The sequence below is a fragment of the Crinia signifera genome, chromosome 4 (genome assembly GCF_055691185.1).
Source record: "Crinia signifera chromosome 4, ASM5569118v1, whole genome shotgun sequence".
Classification (NCBI taxonomy): Eukaryota; Metazoa; Chordata; class Amphibia; order Anura; family Myobatrachidae; genus Crinia; species Crinia signifera.
Window position 1 is genome coordinate 52,425,840 of NC_139220.1, and position 20,252 is coordinate 52,446,091.

The 20,252-nt window shown below is 43.3% G+C and overlaps 1 protein-coding gene across 2 annotated transcripts in view; it reads right to left on the reverse strand.

Annotated features, from left to right (window-relative positions):
* Positions 1 to 205: 205 nt before the first annotated feature.
* Positions 206 to 20,252, reverse strand: part of LOC146074052 (RUN and FYVE domain-containing protein 1-like) — a 37,880-nt gene continuing 17,833 nt past the window's right edge. For both annotated transcript variants that reach the window (XM_083181760.1, XM_083181761.1), the window contains exons 10-18: positions 18,486 to 18,602; positions 16,630 to 16,797; positions 15,587 to 15,684; positions 12,497 to 12,616; positions 7,833 to 7,962; positions 6,106 to 6,200; positions 4,576 to 4,624; positions 4,088 to 4,165; positions 206 to 1,826 (exon numbers count right to left, since the gene is read on the reverse strand). In XM_083181760.1, the coding sequence (XP_083037886.1) occupies positions 1,683 to 1,826; positions 4,088 to 4,165; positions 4,576 to 4,624; positions 6,106 to 6,200; positions 7,833 to 7,962; positions 12,497 to 12,616; positions 15,587 to 15,684; positions 16,630 to 16,797; positions 18,486 to 18,602 (999 nt within the window). In that variant the 3' untranslated portion in view covers positions 206 to 1,682. The remainder of the gene's footprint in view (positions 1,827 to 4,087; positions 4,166 to 4,575; positions 4,625 to 6,105; positions 6,201 to 7,832; positions 7,963 to 12,496; positions 12,617 to 15,586; positions 15,685 to 16,629; positions 16,798 to 18,485; positions 18,603 to 20,252) is intronic.

A 20,252-nucleotide genomic window follows, 5' to 3' on the forward strand; every position in this document is an offset into this window, starting at 1 on the left:
AGACTCTGTATACAAAGAGCCAGAGGTTATACCGCCAATCTCCGAATCAGGCCCACTAGCCATTGGTGCAATGCGTTATTAAGCAGTTTAGATGCACTGGATGAGACACAGGGATATTTATGTATAATGTTGAACACAGTGTTTGGTCTGCAATGTTGGTTTCTCCTGGGTAATCTGCGGCCTCTAAATAAAGACATGAAATCACTTCTTATTTTTGAGTGAGAATTATTTATTCTAGTGCGGCCCAAACTACGTTTATTACAAAAATATTTTGCTTAACAAAAACAGTGCGCACATGATTGTACAATATTCTTGATTCTGAATAATCGCAGTCCTATGGAGTTTGGGCAATACACAGTTTGTGAAGATAAAAAGTTACAGAAGTATGATGGACTCCAACAGTCAGTATAGGGGGAATTAGGTATGGCTAGTAAAAAATACACAAATCCGGCTCTGCTGCTTAAGGCACGGAGTGTCACATTTCTCGTCATTAAGTTAAAAATAGATTCCACAGACATTTGCCTGAAAACAATCCAGAACGGGCACCAGAGGAACTGTAAGCGTCTTTAATATAGACATTTTCTGATGCTTGCCGATTGACTACATTTGGTAGGATTTGCCCATAGTGACACAGTCCCAGTATTAATAGTTTCTCAGCTTTACCTTGCTGCATTATTTTTTTTACCTCAAACAATACAGTAACATGATTTTACCATATTTGAGCACAGCCTGGCAATCTGCAACCATTACATCCTTTTGTTTACTTTTGAATTAATTTTTAGCATTAGGAATGGTCATCAGTGAATTAATCAGACTGTATAATTGGTAGTTAAGCTTGGTCGGATTAAACCAATCGAGAGAGGGGGAGGGGCATTGATGGTTTATCTCACTGATGGTCATGCCTGCTCTTTTACTCACCGGGCCAATCAGAGATGGGGGTGGGGCTTTGTGGGTCACATTGGAAACAGAGCTAGGCTGTGTCCCTGTGCCATATAAACCATATCCTGCATCAATACTTAAACGCCGATGGTAGTCAGTGGCCAGGTCTAGCATTCATCTTGGCTACTGTCCTCTTTTTTTTTTTTTTTAAACATAACTATAATTGGATGTTGTGTTAGATTAAAACATTCTGATCAATAATACCCAGAGATTAGCAAAGAATCCGTGTAACAAATGGACAAAGCAGTGGTGTGCATAGGAAATGTATCATGTTCTGGTTAATAAATTATATAAAGCTCACCACAATGGAAAAAAAGCCAAATTCTCATTTATCAGTATACAAATTTCTATTTTTTTCCTTTGCGATATCAAATGACGTTTGTAACAAATGTGGTTAAGATTTTTTTTTTAAAGTGATTTAAAAACAAGGTGATATTTCTCTGTGTATCTTACGTACAGTCACTGTCACATGTCAGAAAAATAATGTACAGAAATCGCATGATTCTTCACTGTTAGTACAAACATACAGAAAATACTTTGAGTTGTGTAGTAGTAAAAGTGATTATTAACATTGCTTGTGATTATGGCATATTATTCAATGTATGAATACAGTAACCGAAAAATACACATTTATAGAATATTCTTAACAAGCAAAAATAATTATTTGTACGTAGAAAACTGATCATTTTTTTTTTTTCACGGTTTCAAAAGAAAAAAAAAGAATTACGAAGCCAGATGGGATCTCAAGAACAATTTGAGGAACATCTTTGGAGCAGTAAGTTATGGCAGGTGTCGCACACCCGGACAGGCTTTGGGTATGATGGCAGCGACAGTTCGTTACTAGAACAGGTGTTGCAGAAGATGTCTCCGCAGTTTCGACAATGATGCTGCAAAGAAGTAAACATTGATTAAGGAAGCAAAAGTAACATTTCACCCTTATTCCTTTGCCATAGACAGGCATATTTCCAAGGCTCAACAGAGGCCGACATTATTTTGGACCTTAATGATATTACTGGTACATGGTGATATGAGCTATTGTATTCTCATGTATTGTATTCTTTCATTAGCTGAACAGTTTCTAGCAACTGGTGTTCTCCTGCTCTCCTCTACAAGAGGGACCTAATAAAGTAAAGTGCTACCGGAATATAAATAAAATGCTTATTATTAACAAATCACTTTACATTCTTTAGAGATTCAATTTGAAACAGACCAAACAGAATCCCAGGATATAATGTAGACCATTTCTATAGGTGTTAATAAATACATAGGATTATCCAATTAGCATCTGTACTTTAATGAGACAAATGGACTCGTTTGGGGCTATCCTATTAGCCCTGATATTGGCACATTTGGGGATTTTGTTTTGCCTGCCTCAGGCGGACAAAACCAAATCCCCGACGACTGGCCACTTTTCTACGATTGCGGCTGTGGGAACACAGAGGTATGGGGCTTTTCGCTGATCTTATCTGTATATGTGCGAAAACAGAAAAAATTTACAATAAAATACATTATTTTTTGCTTGAAAATCTGGAATCTTTACCTTATTTCAAATTTACAAGGAATATATGTTCCCTGTGTGATAACGGTACTGTCTCTGCAACAACCAGGTAAGTAACAATATAAGCAGAGACCGTACCGTTATCACACAGGGAATATATATTCGCCACGGCGCCTAGGCAGCCATCAGCAGCGCCACTGGTCATTGCAACAGCCAAGTAAGTAACAATATAAGCAATGACCAGCGGCGCCGCTGATGGCTGCCTAGGCGCCGTGGCGAATATATAGTCCCTGTGTGATAACTGTACTGTCTCTGCTTATTTGTTACCTACCTGGCTGCTGCAATGACCAGTGGTACCGCTGATGGCTAAATAGGCACTGTGCAGCTCGGTGGGTAAGCGTTCCCTGTGTGATAACTGTACTGTCTCTGCTTTTACTGTTGCCTACCTGGCTGCTGTAACGACCAGTGGTGCCCCTGATGGCTGCCTAGGCGCTGTGCAGCTCAGCGAATATACGTTCCCTGTGTGATAACAGTGCTGTCTCTGCTTATCTGTTACCTACCTGGCTGCTGTAACGACCAGTGGTGCCCCTGATGGCTGCCTAGGCGCTGTGCAGCTCAGCGAATATACGTTCCCTGTGTGATAACAGTGCTGTCTCTGCTTATCTGTTACCTACCTGGCTGCTGTAACGACCAGTGGCGCCACTGATGGCTGCCTAGGCATTGTTCAGCTTGGCAGGTATATGTTCCCTGTGTGATAACTGTACTGTCTCTGCTTGTACTGTTGCCTACCTGGCTGCTGCAATGACCAGTGGTACCGCTGATGGCTGCCTAGACGTTGTTCATCTCGGCAGGTATACGTTCCCTGTGTGATAACAGTGCTGTCTCTGCTTATCTGTTACCTACCTGGCTGCTGCAACAACCAGTGGTACCACTGATGGCTGCCTAGGCATTGTTCAGCTTGGCAGGTATATGTTCCCTGTGTGATAACTGTACTGTCTCTGCTTGTACTGTTGCCTACCTGGCTGCTGCAATGACCAGTGGTACCGCTGATGGCTGCCTAGACGTTGTTCAGCTCGGCGGGTATACGTTCCCTGTGTGATAACAGTGCTGTCTCTGCTTATCTGTTACCTACCTGGCTGCTGCAATGACCAGTGGTACCGCTGATGGCTGCCTAGGCATTGTTCAGCTCGGCAGGTATACGTTCCCTGTGTGATAACGGTACTGTCTCTGCTTGTACTGTTGCCTACCTGGCTGCTGCAATGACCAGTGGCGCCGCTGATGGCTGCCTAGGCGCTGTGCAGCTCAGTGAATATACGTTCCCTGCAGCTATAATCCCAAGGGTACATCTAGCGTATACCTGTATGTGTTATGTATATCTGTACTGTCACTCTTTACCTGTTACCTAACCGGCTGTTGCACCGCAATCCAAATCTAATTCCTACATACAAAAGTATACCTGGCCAATAAAGCAGATTCTGATTTGAAATCTATCCCTAAATACATTTCTGCTCAATGGCTACAGTACGGTTTGAGCTATAGAACCCCATATAGAAGCCAGTAAAACTAAGGCACAGAGACCTGAATCCAGCGAGTCTGCCTGTATGCTTTAAGCAGCAAATCCAGGAGACACAGCCCAATATATATATTTACCTTTCGCCTGGAGATGGAGAATTCTTTGTTACACTGTTTGCAGCCACGAGCTTCATCATCCTTCAGCCACGAATGACCCTTAAAGTAAATAAATAAATCCCTGAGGTTGATATGGTCTCAAACAGGATATATACTAGATGCAGCTGGGCCATAGATGGTACCACATTGTGTACACAGGAAATAATACATATAATGATGGTTCATTGTGCACATCCCTATCCATAAACTTCATTTGATTATACTTCTCTTCATCAGTGTACACCAGCCGGATTTATCAAATATAGGACAGTTACAAAGGAGGGCGTCATAAAGTACCAGCCAATCAGCATCAAACGGCCCTGTTACTAGCTGTGTCTTAACTAAAGACAGGAGCGGATTGGCTAGTACTTTGTCGCTCTCTGCTTTCTGACAAATTGGGAAGACTTTCCTCATCTCACTGTAAAGTCATCAGAGAGGATACATGTTTGGGTGGCTGTTATACTCCTTACCTTAAGTGCTTTGTTGACTTCTTTAATATCTTCCATTTTTAATTTTGACCTGCAGAATATTAGAATTTTAGATGAGTGTTTCTACTGGTACAAATACAAAAACATCTGTAAACTCTCCCAGATACAGGAAAGCTACTATCCCAGATACAGGAAAGATACTATCCCAGATACAGGTTGTGACATAAGTGCCCCACAATTACTTTCAGAAGCCATCTATATTGCTGGTGAGCAAAGGCCAACCTACTGGGTGTGGATCCGTTTGTAAACGTTAATTAGGTCGACCACATTGCTTGACAAGGCAAAGGTCAACATATAAAAAAGGTTGAAGTTGAAAAATGTCGACAAGGACACTGTAGCGAGCGCAGCGCACCCCGCGAGGGGACGCACATTACTTCACAGGTATTACGCGTCTGCTCGCCACGCTTCGCGCTCGCCACACTATATAAAATCAACTCCACGCCGACGTGCATAGTGGGGGTATGAAAAGGTCGTAGGACGCGTACCGCCACGCTTCGGGTTGGCGTTCATCGTGGGGTGGCGTTAACAATGGGGGGGGTGGGGGGCATTTGACATACAAATTACCCATCAGGGTGGGTATACAATAAAAAATCGGGTATGGTGGGCCATTTAACATTGGTTCCTATGTAAAATCGGGTCCATCGCACATACAATACATACATACATACATACATACAATGGACCCGATTTTACATAGGAATTTTACATACAATGCATACAATGTAAAATCGGGTCGGTCACATCGCATGCCATTATAATGGCATGTAATGGACCCGATTTTACAATTGTCGGGAAACCTGTAAAAAAGCCTGAAATCGGGTCGGTCGGGTCCCATCGCATACCTTAACTTAAGGTATGCGATGGGACCCGTGCTAGGAAACAAGTACCCTTTTTAATTTTTCTCCTAAAATATTATTAACTTCCTGAATATCCGCAATTAAAAGGAGTGAGAGTGGACATGGATTCTGTCTTTGTGGGGTCTCAGTAAATATATACTATTCATAAATTGAATCCCACGTTAATCCCTTGTCCAACTTTTTTGTACTCGCATTAAGCGATTAACGCCCTAATCTTCCTATATCCTCAAATGGAAAGCTGTGATAATACTACACACAAACAGAAGCTGCCATCTACATTTGCAGACACATAGGTGCTGTTTCTAAGGGCCAGATGTATCAAGCTTTCAAAAGTGATACATTAGAGAGTGATAAACAACCAGCCAATCAGCTCCTATGTGTCATGTTTTCAAACCCAGGAAGTACCAAGTCAGTTAGCAGCGGACTTCTGAGCAAAGCAGCCTAGAACTTCACAGGAACAAAATGTTACTGCAACTGCAGTCCCCACAAAGTATATTGATCAATAGCTGGGATAAGTATTGAGTTAAAAACAAAATTGCATCGATGTTGCACAATAATATTCGTGACAATAATACGGAATATGACCCTAAATACCTCCTTTTACATTTAACAAGAAGAGATGAAACCGTGCATACAAGCCGTAACGGGCACCTACTGGCTGAGGTGCAGGCCCATTTCCTGCAGGGCCTGTTCCTGCTCATCACACAGATTCTCCAAATGTTTCTTCTCCAGAAGTAATTTATCAAAATCCTATAGTTGGGAGAATAATGAAAGAGCATTAATCTATAAACCAAACAAACAAGTACAGCCCTGCAGACTATGGGCCAGATGTATCAAGCTTCAAAAGTGATAAAATGGAGAGGGATAAACAGCCAGCCAATCAGCTCCTACCTGTAATGTCACAGGCTGTGTTTGAAAATAACAGGTAGGAGCTGATTGGCTGGCTGTTTTTCACTCTCCACTTTATCACTTTTTGAAGCTTGATACATCTGGTCCATATAAAAAGCAAATACAAATATAAATGATAAAAAAAAACTATATTTGTCTGACAAGCCAGAGATGGTAATACTCAGCAAACATATATTACCATCATTTTATAAATTGCCAGCATATTCCATTACTCCTTACAACTGGGAACAAGATGAGACTGAGGAGTTCAATAAATGAGCAAAGCTAAGAAATTATCTGTGCCACCTGGGGCGAGTGCCGGGAGCGTCCAGTACTTATTGCAGATCTCAGCTTGTAGCCTCCCGAGGTGAGAGCAGAAATCTAAAGTTAGACACACATCCGGTATTTAGCTTCCGGTATAAGTTTTGCCACTTAATGTGGTTAATCCTGGCACATTTAGGCACGACAGCCACGGTAAGCTTGGGTGCCCGCAGCACTCGCACCCAACAGCACAAAAACAATTGATGACATTACTAGTAGATGCTGTTCAGTGTATGACTGAGGGTTGATTGCAGTGGTAGATTCAGGGGTCCACCAACACACAGGCCCCTGTTATTTAAGGATTGATGCTGGGGGAGGCGCACCTTACCCGGACCTGTGCTTGTTGGAGGGGCCTGGGGTTGGAATCCTCCCTCCCCCCCCCCCCCCCCCCCCATTACAGGCAGCACTGTTCACGTAGAGTGGGGAGGACTTGAAGCCAACTGGTACCAGTTGAAAGGTCAACAGTGAATATGTCAATCACCATTGGGCAACATGCAATACGTTGACACATGAAAAAGGTTGACATGCAATAAGTCGACATTGACAAAAGGTCGATACAAGCAAAATGTCAAAATGCTAATGGTCAACACATGAAAAGGTCAACATTTGAAAAACCGACTTGTTCTTACTTCACAATCCGCAGTGGGCATAGAGGGAGAATATAATAGTGTGTCGGGCACAGCGAGGCACCGTGCCCAAAGCATAGTGAGCCATGCTAGGTAAGGCGGCACACTCATACAGTGTCCATGTTGACAGATGACGACATAGACACCACAAATGCAAAAAAACGTGTGTCGACCTTTTCCTGTGTTGACCATGTCCAATGGCGACATTTTACTTGGTTCGACCTTTTGTCAATGTCAACCATGTCTACCTTTTTTATATGTCAACATATTGCCTGTCGACGAATAGCGGTCGGTGTATTGACTGTTAACCTAATAATCCACACCCAAAGCAAATGCCAACTGCTGCTGCTATCAGTCAGTCCATACGGTCGTTCCCTGTACCTAGTAGCAGCCCGAAATCCTAGTGACCGGACATAGCTCCGTTAAACTCGCTGCACAGAGAGGGGCGGGGAACCTGGAACCCATTAACGGCTGTTCTGTAATCTTCCCAATCAGGCCGTGTACTTGTTTCTAACCATAGTAAAGCAGATGAAGCTGTGCCACGTACCTTCTGTAACTGGGAATACTGCTGCAGTCTGCTGTGCTGAGATCTGTTGGTGTCTTTCTCTTTGTGAAGTTCCTGTTGGAGAGTTTTCTGTTGTTCTCTCTCAGACTTTAGTTCCTGCTCTAAACTGGAGCTATATAATGAAATGCATAATAACACAGTCACCTAGTGTCCTAGTTTTGTCTTTGTAACATACAATCAGTATTATCAGATTCCTATGACTAGTTGCTACGTTAATTCGAAAAAGTGCAGAATGTTGCACGGCGCAGAGGTGCTCTTGTAGCCTCACCTATAAGGAAGAACCACTAAAATCCTATCAACAAAGTAAAACAAAAGAATAACTTAGGTGTTGGCGCTAAGCTCAAACAGCCAAATAGACTATATTGTAGAATCCTCTTGTCATTTCCAAATTAGTGCTGGGATAGCAAATGACAGCTAGAAAACCAAAATAATCTAAAAGGAAAACAAACATATATAGTGCAATATGTCTTTGGAAAAGATATACAGAATACCACTCCGCTGCAGAATAGATTTGGGGTCGATCCTATTAGTAGCGAGGCGGGTGCGAATCATCACGGCAGCACTTTACTGCAGCCGTAATTCGCAGAAAAGTACACGCTGCCCCATAGGGTAGTGAGGGGGAGAGATCGGTGCCATTGACGGTGTTTAAACGCCTTTGGAGCACAACCTCGCACCATTTACATTTAATAGGATCGACCCCATTGAGTGGAATAATCTGTGCACATAAAGGTATCTTTATCTCTGTATGGACCACCACATGTGGGGGAAAAGACCAGAAGGAAGTTGTAAATGGCATACCGCACTCACATCGCCAAAGGATGAGATGGTCCCGTAGCAACTTCTTTAGGACACCGTGCAGTGTCTTTCCTCTGAAAGGAGGGTATCTTGAACTTTTCACATATAGGGTTAGATATTTTGTCCCCTTCCTTCACTAGATTCATAGGATCTTAAACTCCATCCTCAGGAACCCAAACAGGATGGGTTATCTAGAAAACCTGTCCTGTTTGGGTGGCCCATGCAGAGGTAAAGAAACCTTTATGTGCACAGATTATTCCCCTCGAAGTGTGAGTTGGGTATGAAATCTACTCTGCAATGGAGTGGTGTTATGTATACCTTTGCAAAGATGAATTAGACTATATATATTTCGGTTTTCTTTTTATGCCTATTTGTTTGGAGCTGTGATTCGCTGTACCAAGACTGATCTGGAAGTTACAATGGGATTCTACAATACAGATGATTTTGGGTACTTGTTTCCTAGCACGGCGCCAGCGATAAAAATTGTATCCATCGGGACCCAAAAAAATTGCATCCATCGCATGCAACCAAATTGCATGCGATGGACGCGATTTTTACTTTGGAATCAATGTAAAAGGGTCCCTGAGACCCGATTTTACATTGGCCCCAATGTTAAATGCCCCCCAGACCCCAATTTTCATTGTATCCCCACCCTGATGGGTCAAATGCCCCCCATTGTTAACGCCACCCCATGATGAACGCCAATCCGAAGCGTGGCGAGCCCGCGAGGGACGGCGGTACGTGTCCTCCAACCTTTTCATACCCCCACTATCCACGGCGGCGTGGAGTTGATTGTATATAGATTGGCGAGCGCAGCGAGCCACCCAGCCCGAAGCGTGGCGAGCCCCGCGAGGGGATGCGCATAACTTCACAGGTATTACGCGTGCGCTCGGTGGCTCGCTGCGCTCACCACACTATATAAAATCAACTCCACGCCGACGTGGATAGTGGGGGTATGAAAAGGTCGTAGAACGCGTACCACCGCCCCTCGTGGGCTCGCAGCGCTTGCCACGCTTCGGCTTGGCGTTCATCGTGGGGTAGCGTCAACAATGGGGGGGCATTTGTCATGTAAAATACCCATCAGGGTTGGTATACAATGAAAAATCAGGTCCATTGGCCCATTTAACATTGTTCCCTATGTAAAATCTGGTCCATAGCATCGGTCGCAGATACAATGGACCCGATTTTACATATAAATTTAACATTGAATACAATGCATTCAATGTTAAATGGCGTAGATCGCATCGGGACCTTAACTTAAAGCATGCGATGGACGCGATTTTTTCATTGTCCGGGAAAAGGCTAAAAATAGCCCTAAAATCGTGTCCGTCGTGTCCATTGCATACCTTAAGTTAAGGTATGCGATCAACTACGACGGGCGCCGTGCTAGGAAACAAGTACCTTCTTTTGTTATACTGAGCTGCTAAATTAAGGGCCTGATTCTGGTTGATTTGCAAAAGCAAACTCCTTTTATCATGGACAAAACCATGTGCACTGCAGGTGGGGCAGATGTAACATGTGCAGAGAGAGTTCGATTTCAGGGGGAGTTATTTTGTTTCTGTGCAGAGTAAATACTGGCTGCTTTATTCTTACACTGCCATTTAGATTTCAGCTTGAACACACCCCACCCAAATGTAATTCTCTCTGCACCTGTTAAATCTGCCCCAACTGCAGTGCAGCATGGTTTTGTCCATTAAAGAAGGAGTTTTGCAAACCAACCTGAACCTGCCTAGAGACTACAGCAGGCATGTCCAAACTGTGGCCCTCCAGCTGTTGTGAAACTACACATCCCAGCATGCCTTGCCATAGTTTTAGCATTCCCTAATAGCAAAACTGTGGCAAGGCATGATGGGACTTGTAGTTTAACAAAAGTCTAACATAGTCTAACAAAAGCCAGCAGTGCAAACCTTTACTGCCATCAGTGGAAAAGTTCTTGCATTTCACATTCACCGTTGCCAAGTACTGTGGCCCCATGAGAATGTGGAATCTCCATTTTATCTAATCACACTCAAAGCAAGTATAATAAATTCTTACTTACCACACCGGGAATTTTACTGGTAACTATTGACAAAGCCAATGCATATCATTATTACCAGTAATTCCATTGTATTAAAGCAACTGAGGGCCTGTCTATGAGAGCGCCAATGCAGGGATTACGTTGGCAGTTATTAACTCTTAGGTAAAAGGTAATTGCTAATTATTCTTGTAAGTGCACAACAGTGCTCCTTACTGCACAACATGTAATGTCAATGTGTTACAGAAAAAAGGATTGACAGGTGTATAGTGAGTGGTAAGGTGTGCAATATGCTGTGCAGTGTCCTCAGTGTAATGACGTATGCGACATACAGGGCATGGAGGGCTTGCCCATGGCATACAGGTGGCATGGTCATGTGCCCAGTGGGTGCCATATGCAATGAGGGCATTGCCTCCTTGTTGGCAATGGGACACCTCCTAACCAAAACGCCCTGATCATAGGTGGGGGAAAGGGGGGGGGGGGGGTCTCCTCCAAAACCAGGACTGTACTGAAAGATGTGATATCATCAGACAATACTAGGAGGTGGGGCCAGTTGTGGCTGTAGTCTAGGCTCCCAGCAGTTGTTGATCTACACATCCCAGCATGCCCTGCTATAGTTTTGCTATTTAACCATGCTAAAACTGTTACAGGGCATGCTAGGATGTTAGTTCAACAACAGCTGGGAGCCAAAGGTTCCCCATCCCTGCTGTAGCCCGTTTTATTAATCCCCCCCACCTCCATTGCGGCAAACATCCATGTATTTACTCTTGTCTGCCTGATCCGGTATTAAATATCTACATCCACAGACCAATGCATCGCCCTATTACCCCCTCCATTGCAGCCCTTTCACTTTTAGAATGTAAGCTCTTGGGAGTTGGGCCCTTTCTTCTCCATACACGTACAGCTTTGCTACAGACATGGTAGGCTGCGTGTTGGCACAGATTGAATACCCCCTATGGACTCCATCCTTTGCAAGTACCAGGAATGGATTTTTGAGTAATGAGGATATAATGTTTACACACATTAAATAGGAATTATGTTGCATGACTATTTTATTTATCACGGCTTTTAAGTTACTACTTCACTCAATGGGCCTGATTCAGTAACGATCTATCCCCAGCGTACTCGCTCTAGGGATTGATGGTTTGGCTCTGCGCATGCGTATAGGAGAATATAGGCATGTGCAGGGCCACTGTGCAAATGCCTTCGGCGACTGTCACAGTTGTAGAAGCGTTTGCAGACATCGGGGCGGACAGGGGCTGGTGCATGGGGACGCCCAACTTTTCCTGCCCGTGCCCACAAAAACGGTGGGATGCGCACAGGAAAACGATAGGTGTTCCTATGGGAATGTGACGTCAGCACCCGTCCCATTCTCAAACATTACCGAACCAAATACAAGTGAATATAGACTGACTTTTCTTTGCAAAGGGGGGAAAAAATCATTTGATGGTCGTGACCATCGAATGATTCCCCCCCCCCGTATGCTCGCATGCAAATGGATGTCAGTGTACACATCCATGCGCATGCTTCCGAGAGGATTCGCGGGGTGGGCGTTCATACGCCCAGCGTTAGTCCACATGGTAAGCAGCGAAAGACCGCTGCTCAGCGAACCAAGCTGAATAAGGTCCAATTTATTTATGGTCCTCACTTTGGAGAAGATGTTTTAAGGTTTAGAGAGAGGAAGTACCAACCAATCAGCATCTAACCGTTCATATATGACAGACGCTGACTGGTTGTATTCTCTTTCCATCAATTGATACATCTCCCCATGCACATGTCCAAAAGCACTTACACGACATTGTGCGCTATTTGTCAGACTCTCGCGTCACTTTCTTACTTTTGTTTACTCAGTTTTTCCACTTGTTGCTGCAATATTTCCGTTTTGGCATCATATTCCTTCTGCATTTTCACAAAGTTTTCTTCAGATACTTGTCTGGCCTTTTCTGATTTCTGAAGTCTGAGAAATAAATGTAGATTTTGTTACAAAGCAACAACCAACACTCATCTTTTCTATACTAGTATATTTTCATACAAACGGCGGTTCTAATGATACCACTTACCAGGTCATTTTCAGGCAACAAAGTATCTTCTAGAACAGTGGTTCTCAACTTTGGTCCTCAGGACCGCCCAACAGTGCACGTTTTTCAGGTCACCCAGCAGGTGCACTCATTAATCACTGATGCATTTTAAAAGATCACATGTGGAGCTAATTATTTTACCTGCGATTCTGTGTGGAGACCTGGAAAACGTGCACTGCTGGGGAGTCCTGCGGACCCAGGTAGAGAACCACTGTTGTAGAACAAGGACAGCCCTCTATATTAGAGCAGGACTCAGTCCACAGTTATGTACAGTATGTAATGGACGGGGGCCTGATTCTAAGTTGGGACTGAAGCAAGAAAGAGCCAGTAACTGTGCGCCTTGGTAAAACCATGTCGCGCTGCAGGTGGCGGAGTTGTACAAAATGCAGAGCGATTTAGATGTGGGAGGGGTCTGTATAACTGAAATCTAAGTTGAAATGTAAACATAAAGCTGTTTGTGGGCTGCATGCAAAAGCAGCCAGTATTTACCTTGCATGCAAAACAATGTATGTACTTCCCTTAGAGATGAGCTGTTAAAATTAAAATGCAGCCGAACTTGCACGATCCCAGCTTGGATCACTTTTTGTATGTTGTAAGTAGTATGTTCCCTCAAATTTGCAAATCTGATTATAAAAACCAAATCTGGGGGTTTGTAGATTGTGATTTCAGGTGCCATTTGTATGAGGAGGTGGAAATGAATGCCGTTGTGTTAATACTACTATAGGGCAGTGGTTCTCAAACTTTTTTGAACCATGGCGCCGTAGAGATCCAGAATTTGTTTCACGGCACCCCTAGGCCAAACGTTTCTTATTGAAAAATGTAGGAAAACTTATTAAATGAAGTAAATTGTGTTTATATGTCATCCTCAGGGTTAGTTATGTGGCGAGAGACATAATTTGCTACTATTTATCCACATATTGTATAGTGGGAAGCCACAAGCACTAGTTTTACCCATTATACAGACCAATTTTAATTACTTCTGGACCACCAACCAAGGCACCTCTGCAAGTGTCCCACACAGTTTGGTAACCACTGCTATAGGGACAAAACCATATCCAGGTTGCATGACGATGATTTAGAACCAAAATCACATCTCGGCTTTGCACCCCTTGCATTACATGGGTCGTTGGGGTGTGCAGTTACTCATTTTTTGCTTTACTCCTACCTCAGAATCAGGCAAAATACTGCTCCAATGTGGACTTCCTACACTCCAAATATATACTGTCCTTTTATTTCACTGTCCTACTGTTTCTCTCAGCAAGCGTGCCTTCTTTATGATAAAATATCTACTCAACCTAGGAACCTCCCCAGTGCATACAGCAAAGGGGTAATAACACAAGTACACGGCACAGTTTGGGTTTATTTGAATTACTGTACTTCCACATGCAAGTATTTTTTTTACAAATGAATACAGAGATTTGTGATTGGTCAGCATTACGGTGGCCAATCCCGGGATCGGCGGGATCAAGGGATTTGGCCCCAAAACGCCGAAATTTCAATCCCGGGATTTCGGTATTAGACTGCGCAATCTAATTCCGGGCAGCGTCTGAGCACTCGCTCAGACGCTGCCCGGCTTCTCCCATGGCCTGCAGTGCTGTACTGTGCAGCGTGACGAGGTCAGAGGTCACGCTGCGCAGGGCACAGCCCACCCAACCTTCCCGGCTCCTGGCCACCCCGCCGTATAAGCCCGCCGGCAACCCAGCCAGCAGCCCTCCCGCCCACCCACTCAGCATACCCGGCTCCCACTGTAAGTAAATAGTGGGCGGCCAGGGCATTTTTTATTATTAGGGATGCCCAAATCCTGGGATTGAAAAAATGCCCCGGGATTGTCATCCCTAGTCAGCATGCTTTGTTTTTTTATTGTAGGGGAGATGTATTAAGCCTTGGAGAGAGAGATAAAGAAGGTTCCCAAAGCAACCAATCAGCTTCCAACTGTCATGAATAGACTGCTAAATAAACGACAGAAGCTGATTGGTTACTTTGGGCAACTTCTCCACTTTCTCGCTCTCTAAGGCCTGAACATTTTTCTTTAATGTTAATAAGCTTCCTATGCTTCTCTGATATGTATCAGAGAACATACTGTACTATGAGCTCTCCATTTTGGTTTTATATATAACTAGTTAAAAGCCCATCAAAATGGCGGCTTCTGCAATGTACTTTCACTTCGAGCTGTGACAGTTTTTATTTTCACTTTGATCAGTGACAGTTTTTGGGCCACAAACTCTCCACCCCATCCCTATCTGCGCCTACCTCCAATTTCTGTCTTCACAGCTCCCACTTTCTATACCCAGAAAGTTTGAAACAAACCAGTGTCTCTGCAAAAATTGCTTTTACTTTCTGTTATGACATATTTTAACAGCAAACAAAGGAGTCATTTGGTCTGTCAAGTGGCCTCTAGTGGTCAGTGGCGGTACTTCACCTCATATGGGTGAGGAGTAGTTAGCCTTTTATATAGATTTAGGGATCCACATAACCCTGTAGGAACATCAGTTTATGTGCTTTCATCTTAATACCATCAGTGATGTACTTGTTGGTGCGAAATCTGACGGTTTTATTTCTGAAGCGAATTGTAAGCTCTACGACAAGTATTACTATATATTTACTTATAAATACTAACATTTTACAAATAAAATGTACAACGCATAAAGTATATATACAGTTAAACAGTTATCTTCAGATTATGATGTTTTGCGTGTCCTCTGCTAAGCCATTGACCTATGCAAAGAGGATACACATTCTATGTAAAGCAGCATAATGAACAACATATTACTTTATGCAGGTGCATGTTTATGCTTTTCACACATTGTGCGCATGTAATTAATTTACATGTGATCCTTTAAAAGCCCCACCTTTGCTCGTGTAGTTTTGTTACAGAATCCATCTGATCTGACTTAGCTTGTAGGACAGACACGATCTCCGTCTTCTTCTGTAAGGCAATTTCTGCTTCCTTCAAAAAAACAAACAAAAAAAAGGTTAAGGTTTAAATCAACTAAAATTACCATTAGGTGTTTTTGGCAGGCGCAGCTGTCCCTCTTCTCACCCGGGCGAAGGTCGGAGGTATGACAATGGCGGTACTTATCAAGGTGAAGCATGAAGCAGTACCTCAGAGATGTGTCAATGCCTTTGCCACCAGAGAGGAGGAGCCTAGTGCTGACACGCTAGTCATACTCCCCAGCTGTCCCCACTGGGTATGCGCAATATCTCGTTATCATTACAATATCTCCCATGTGTGCAGACAAACCGCCAGCAGCCACCATAGGTTAGAGCACATAGCGGTAGATAATCTTGCAACGGTGTCAAAAAACCCCATCAACTGCAAAAGGGCAGTGGTGTTTTTTTTTTTTTGTTTTTTTTTAGGAAGCACTACCCACTACCAAGTTTTTCTGGGGAGAGCTGCCCAGCCCTGCTCCCGGCAACCTGGGTGTGTGCGGTGTGATTTTACAAGGTCACACCGCACACAGCTAGGGAAGGAAGCAGGGCCAGGTAGCTGGAGCCGGGCAGCCGCTGAAGCTGAGCACGGCGCTGATCCCAGTGCTCAGTTCAGCGGCGCTGCCGAGCGGGAGGGAGCGCAGGCAGTGGCACTTCCAAGCATAACCCAGAAAATTTGTGTGAGTGCCACTGAAGGGGTTAATACATCTAAATGATATTCTGTTGAAATATAATAGTACGTTGATGGCAAAATCATTACGTTTGCAGATAACAGAGAAAAGGGATCTTACACTACAGTGCCTTCATACATACAGAGGTTCAGTGGAGTGTCAAAGAGCGGTGCCCTTACCACATCTTCTTACATCTCCCCCCTTGTTTGTCATGGGGGAGACGTATGAAGAGATACTCTGTGAGCATGTAATGTATTATCATGCTTTTTGCAGAAGACAGGACAATTCATTACCTTAACTTTTTGGCACATTTGAAGATTAATAGATTTGACGTCATCCAGCTGTTTCCGCAGAATGACTAGCGTATCCTGCTTTTCGTGGACATCCTTTTCAAGAAGTTTCATCGCCATTTCCATTTCAGTCTTCAGGCTAAGCTGCAGTTCTAGCTCTTTTTCAAGTTCCTATGATGATTATATTTAATCATTAATATCCTTAAACCATATATAGCAACATTACAATTTCCACATTTGCTTGCAAACTATTGCAGATGTAATGTATGTGTGTATATATGTTCCTTCTCCTACTTCAGCCACATTACACAGCAGAAGGACCATACTCATTCCATCTGTATTTGTGAACTATAAATCTAGTGGGTATCATCTGGTCGAAATTTAGACTGTCAACAGATTCTGAATCTTGACATGGATGTAAGGGAGACAACCGATATAATTAGGTTGATACGGTTAATATGTCAACATTTACAATTGACCACATAAGCACCAGAAAGTTGAATGGTTTTCTTTGTATGTTGATTTTTAGGGTTAGGCTAAAATAAGCAAAAAATGATATAATCGCCATGATAACATGTGGACACCCTGGACATTTTAACCAGGTTGACCCAAGTAAAAGTCAACATATTGGTTGTCAGCCTAATGTACTGGATGTTAACACTCCTGGATGTCAACAAACCTTGCTGAGAAAATCCCTGCACTAGTGTATATGTACGCTTACACCTCCGCTCTCATGTGGACGCACGGAGGAAATAATAATTCGATGGTTGCTCACCATCGAATGATTTTTCCAGCCTTCGGTCCGAAAAGTAAGTCTATATTTTTCAGATGGCCGCTTTCCGCCGAATTGGAGGCGCTACTATGGGTGCAACCACTGTTTTTGGGGCACGCACAGTGGGCGGTCTTCTGCATCTGCCCCTCAATGAGCGAACACCCCAACGAGTGTGATACTCACCAAAAGACGTTCGCTCCAGGGGTTTACACGTGCGTATAGTTGCGCAAACCCCCACCAGCGCCATCATCAATCATTAATATTAAAATAAAGAGAAAATCTACAAATTATATGGGGGAGATCTATAAAGCTCTGTTAAGAGTGATGAGGTTGCCCATAACAGCCAATCAGCCATAAGATAGCATTTATCAAGTACATTCTATAAATGAATAGGTAGAAGCGGGTTCGCTGTGGCAGATTTTTAGCTAAACTGCTTGATACATCCCCCCCTAATGTATGCCAAGTGCTTTTGAGGGGTAATATCAAGCCTTGAAAAGAGATAAAAGTGAATAAATTACACAAAGCAACCAATCAATTTATAACTGTCATTTAATAGACAGTGGGGCCAGATGTATTAAGCCTGGAGAAGAGATAAACTGGAGATAAAGTGAAAGGAGACAAAGCACCAGCCAATCAACTCCCAACGGTCATTCTCAAACACAGTTCATTGGCTGGTGCTTTATCTCCTTTCACTTTATCTCCAGTCTATCTCTTCTCCAGGCTTAATACATCTGCCCCAGTGTTAGATAAATGTCAGGAAGAAACCGATTGGTTGCTTTGGGTAACGTTACACTTCTCTCCGTGGCATGATAGATCTCCATTTTTCTTTACAAGCTAATTTGACAACATATTTTTCATTATGTTTCAGGCTCTCTGAGCTTTCACCAACAGTGTGGTTCATGTGCAAAGATGCCTCCAGCATCCAAGCGCAGCATATTTGAATTTGCACATCTAAAACAGCTTCATCTAAAACACAAACCTACATGACTATAGGTCAGGCTACAATGAAACCTCCACATTCTCTTCTATTGTATTGGTATCGGTATTAAATAAACAAAAACAGTTGGAAGCGATATTTGGACCTTACCAGTCGAGCTTGTTTTTCTGCTCTTAGCTGCTTCCAGGTTTCATTATACATCTCGTCCAGTCCTTGGCGGGTCTGTTTATAAGTTTCTAATTCAACTTTTGTATCTTGCATATTTACCTGTCATCAATAAATATTAACACTAATATAACCTTCAAACTTTTATCTAGAAAACATAAGGCCACAAATATTCCTAACAAACAGCCCCAGCATGTTGGCCACTTATACCAAGGCTGTCAAATTCAAAATAGTATTAAAAAAAAGTAAAAAAACATTATGGCATTCTTCAGCAATTGCGTGTATACGAAATGAACAAATGCATGTGCTTTGAGTGGTGTACTACAGAAGACTGAGCATGCGCATTACAATATAATATCTTATATAATAGGAGTCCATGTTTGGACTCATATGAATCAGTATTTTACCAGCAGTAACCCGGTCAATACAAATGAATAATTTCACACTGCGTTCACAAGTTAGGAGTATAAGTAGATAGTTACGCCTGAGGTGCAAGGCGGACCCTGAAACTATGGCCCTTATTCTGGTCCGTATGCAGCTACTCTGCGTTTGCACGGGAACCGATGTTTCCTTAGTGAGCATGCAATCTAGACATCATTGATCCGTCGACTAGATCGACGCTATATATCTCTCCCTTTTCTTTCTATACTCATTACTCTCACTAAAGCTGGGTAGATACCTTTACAATCATTGCATCAATCACATTGTACCGGCTGATTGGCAGGATGATTGCATAGGCACGCATGCAGGAGAGTTAGACAATAAACAGCCTAAAACTCTCCTGCAATGGATGGATCAGGAGGTTACATTTTATGTCCAGATTATTACAGAGGCCTGAACTCATGATCCTATAGAACAGTGGTGGGGAACCTCAGGCCCGGGGGGCCGTATGCGGCCCCCGTAGCCGGTCTGAGTGGCCCTCCTACCCACCCAGCAGCTTTGCCCGGAGTCAAGTACAGGGGACTTCTTGCAAGAGGTTGGTAGTTCTTGCGAGATTCCTCATAATTAACAGCAGCCGGAGACGGTCAGTCCTATTCAGCGGCAGCCGCCGGAGCGTGGGACAGCTGCAGCACAACAATTTGTAAGAGAAATTTTTACATACGGCCCCCGAAGGATTTTTCCACCATACAATTGGCCCTTGGCACAAAAAAGGTTCCCCACCCCTGCTATAGAAGAACATTCACACAGAGATATTTTTAGCTTAATGTACAGGGGTCACACTGATAGGATACATGTTCAGGGATTGGATCATATAAACCAGTTAGCAGAGCGATCAGCATACTTTGTACCAGTGGCGTAAGTTCGTCCCAGTTGCCCGGAGGCAAGAGAAATATTGGTTGCCCCCCCTCCCCACACACACACATACATACATACAGCACCTTATATAAATATATGTATGCATGTGTGTGTGTTATGTATATTATGTTTAAAATAAAATGACTGTGACATCTATGGTCCTGCTAAGAGGTGGAGACAGCCACAGAGGCGATATCGAAGGCTTTCAATGCACTGAGAGGTTCAGGGAAGGAGAGGTTCCCCCTTAGGAGCAGGAGCCCAGCGGTCGATGACTCCATTGCCTCCCAGTATTGTGTGTCTGGATCATTCAGCTCTTTAAACACTTTAACCCATAGAAGTCTTGCTAAACCAGTATGCGCTATGTAACACTTATGTATCAAATTCCTATTTTCCCTCAGATTGTAAGCAGGTGAGCAGGGACCAGTCATTCAGAAATGCAATGAATGGCACATTGCT